The sequence below is a fragment of the Otolemur garnettii genome, unplaced genomic scaffold, assembly GCF_000181295.1.
Source record: "Otolemur garnettii isolate 467f Iridium unplaced genomic scaffold, OtoGar3 scaffold00016, whole genome shotgun sequence".
Taxonomy (NCBI): Eukaryota; Metazoa; Chordata; class Mammalia; order Primates; family Galagidae; genus Otolemur; species Otolemur garnettii.
The window spans coordinates 10,924,787-10,928,528 of record NW_003852411.1 but is presented as its reverse complement, the minus strand read 5'-3'; the positions used below and the strand labels follow the sequence as shown (position 1 = coordinate 10,928,528).

Genomic DNA, 3,742 nt, shown 5'->3' with positions numbered 1-3,742 from the left:
CTTTACCTTCTAAATAGATTACAGATCAGATCAATGTAAAATCTAAAATATTTTTAGAGCAAAGAGCAAATCCTATACACTTTTCAAGTTTGAAATTATTTGCCAAAAGTTTTAAATTGAAAATCTTGAATAATTATTAAATTATAAGGCTAAACTTGTTTCCCATCAGTCCTCATTTAACTATATTTTAATTATGACTTGTACTGTTCTTCACCAAATCAGTAACATGAAGCTAAATGTTTAGGCTGTAACTAATATTTTAATGCTTAACTAATAATTACTTACAATACTTATGTAATAATTCTACATTAAGAAATAAGAGAATACCTTCATATTAACTCCACCTAAGGTGCTTTTTGAACTGTCACTAGTTCTGAGGTTATTACAGTGGTGAATTTCATTTCTTTCCAAAATGGCTATGCTCCCAGGATACAGTTCAACACCAGCACCCTGTAAATTAGAAGTAAAACAATTTACAAACCACATAAATCCCTCTCCAATTCTTTTTTTCTTTTTCTTCTTTTTTTTAACAGGCAGGGTCCTGCCCTGTTTTCATTGCTCAGGCATCAGCTCACTGCAGCCTCAATTCCTGGACTCCAGAGGTCCTCCTTCCTCACCCTTCCAAGTAACTAGGATCACAGGTGTGCACCACCACACCTGGCTAATTTTTTTTTTACTTTCCATAGAGATGGATCTCATTTTGTTGCCCAGGCTGGTCTTGAACTCCTGACTTCCTCTTGCCTCAGCATCAAAAGTGGAAGTATAGGCGTGAACCACTGTGCCTGGCCCAAAATTTTCTTTAAGCTTGAAAATTGTAATTCTACCTATATTAACAATCTAAACATTAAGTTACATGAAAATATATTAAAGGGCACACAACAATTTATTGCAGAGATGATGTTTCAAAATGCTGAAAACTAAATATCTTTGAGAGAACCATTAAGCCTAGAAGGAAGGTTGAGATCATTGTACTCTTTAACCCAAATGAATTTTCTAGAAAAGAATCTAAAGCCTCTGTAAGCAATTGGTTCAATAGTTATAAAAATTTATATCTACAGCAAATCTCTCATAATGGTACTGCAGCATATTTCCTCATTTTAGTAGAAATTAAAGGTCATTTTTATAGTGATTCTCAGGTTTTCCTACTTCATTTAATCTGTTCTCATTAAATTCTTAGTCCTCCCATTGAAGAACTTGAGATTGTTATTTGAAGATTCAGGTTTTCTATGTCTTGATTATTTAGCTGTTTATATTTAATATTTTGAAAGAGTAATAATTTAGAGAACAAATCACAATTCCTAACAGCAATATCAAATAGAGTATAAGCACTTTTAAAATAAATCCTGAAACTGACGATTGGTCTCTAGCCACTGATTTCTATATTCATTTGTTAGGATGCCAGCCACATACACCAAGGCTGGCGGGTTCAAAACCAGCCCCAGCTTGCTAAACAACAATGACAACTGCAACAACAACAAAAATAGCCAAGTGTTGTGGCAGGCACCTGTAGTCCCAGCTACATGGGAGACTAAGGCAAGAGAATTGCTTAAGCCCAGGAGTTAAAGATTGCTGTGAGCTGTGACACTACAGCCCTGTACCAAGGGCAACATAGTGAGACTCGTCTCAAAAAAAAAAAACAAAAAAAACTGCACTTAAAGCTAATAATTGGCTCGGCGCCTGTGGCTCAAGCGGCTAAGGCGCCAGCCACATACACCTAAGGTGGCAGGTTCGAATCCCCAGCCCTGGCCTGCCAAACAACAATGATGGCTGCAACCAAAAAAATAGCCGGGCGTTGTGGCGGGCGCCTGTGGTCCCAGCTACTTGGGAGGCGGAGGCAGGAGACTCGCTTGAGCCCAGGAGTTGGAGGTTGCTGTGAGCTGTAATGCCACAGCACTCTACCCAGGGGGACAGCTTGAGGCTCTGTCTCAAAAAAAAAAAAAAGCTAATAATTATTTAGGACTTGGGCAGTTTACTTTTCCTAAGTGCACTATGACTCTTGTACCTGTCCTCATTTTGTTGATTTCTACCAGCTTCTAAGTTTAATTATAATTCCATTCAAAGATGATGAAATAGTTATCCATTGTTTATATATATTAGGATCACTCAACCCAAAGGAAAAGAAATCATTTTATCAAAAAGGCACCTGCACTTGAGTGTTTATTGCAGCACAATTCACAATTGCAAAGATGGACCCAACCTAAATGCCCATATATATATGACTGAATAAAGAAAATGTAGTCTATATATGCCATTGAGTACTACTCAGCCATAAAAAGGAATGAAACAATGTCATTTGCAGTAAGTTGGATGGAACTGGAGACTATTATCCTAAATGAAGTATCAGGAATGGAAAAACACCACATATTCCCACTAATAAGTGGGAACTAAATAAAGGGCACAAAAAGACACAAAGGACATGGAAAATAAAGGAGAGGGTGGGGAGGGAGTGAGGGATAAAAACTTAACCTATATTTATTTTAAACTTAACCTATACTTTACCTATTGGATAAAATGAGCAATTTCTGGTGGCAGGCACACTAAAAACCTTAAGCATTATGGATATATCCATGTAATAACGTTTATACCCCTTAATATTTTGAAAGTAATTTCAATAACGTTAAATAAAAGATTGCTCAAAGTTGTCTCTAGTCTCATAAAGCTCTACTTTTTATAGAATGAAATACCTGGGCACCCGTTATTTCACTGTCTGTAATTGTCAAAGCAGCCCCTGTAAGAACGCACACTCCTGTTCCTTCACATTTTAAAATACAGTTTTCCAGAGTCATGTGGCCAGATTCCACCACCACGATACCATCAACTGTCCCTTGTTGTATCAAAGATAGGTGCATTAGTTTCACATTCTCAGCTTTGGACACCACGAAACTGTCATGGGAAGGTTCAGAAGTAATCAAAATTTCCTCTCTCTTTCCAACTCCTGATTCGTAGGGATAAAAATACATAATTAAATCAATTCAAAAATTTAAAGCCCTCTAGTCATTCAATAATACTTGTTAATACTAAATTTTTCCTGTCACATTTTTTAACAAATACAGTAGATAATTAACTATAATGTAGTCTTTTGTCCTTATTTTGATGCTATGATAGAAAACCTCTGACTTTATTATAATCAATTTGAATGTTTGTTTTTAACATGGGGAATCTTGCTAGGTTCCCTATGCTGGTCCCAAACTCTTTGGCTCAAGAGATCTTCCAGGCTCCTTGTCCTGATTATTACATATATTTCCCTAAATCTTATAATCACCAATTGTGTACAAGGTGTGTAAGACAAAAAAATGCCATGCCTAATCTGGCTTCAAAACGATAAAAAGACTAGCAAAGACTCTCCTATTAATGTAGATTAATTAATTAGGTTACTCATACCCATGATTTTGCTCTAGGTTTTTGCTCTAGAGTAGTCAAAGCAATTATCTAAAGTTAATGTCAAACTAGAAATGAGTTGATTCTGAATAAGGCTATAAATTTTTTGGATTACATATTTGGTCCTTATTACCCATGTTAGTTCAGCAAAATACTATTGATTACCATCATCAAAATATAGTAAAAGTGTTGCCCAATTTTCTAACTGATAGGTGAAGTTCAAGTCAACTGTTGTTTACTTTAAAGTTAAAAGTGTAGAAAGTTACGAAATATGTTCAGAATCTAAAAGGGACTTAGTAAACTCTGCTTTTCTGTTTTAATAAGTTAGGGTGTGAATTCGCTTTTTTTGAGAAAATGCTGAGAG

General features: G+C 35.6%; 1 protein-coding gene across 1 annotated transcript in view; it reads right to left on the bottom strand.

Moving 5' to 3' along the window:
- The window catches only part of SHCBP1L (SHC binding and spindle associated 1 like), a 45,237-nt gene that overhangs the window by 2,746 nt on the left and 38,749 nt on the right, over positions 1-3,742 (bottom strand). Inside the window, exons 6-7 of the mRNA XM_003785796.2 lie at positions 2,685-2,935; positions 328-450 (exon numbers count right to left, since the gene is read on the bottom strand). Of these exons, the coding sequence (XP_003785844.1) occupies positions 328-450; positions 2,685-2,935 (374 nt within the window). The remainder of the gene's footprint in view (positions 1-327; positions 451-2,684; positions 2,936-3,742) is intronic.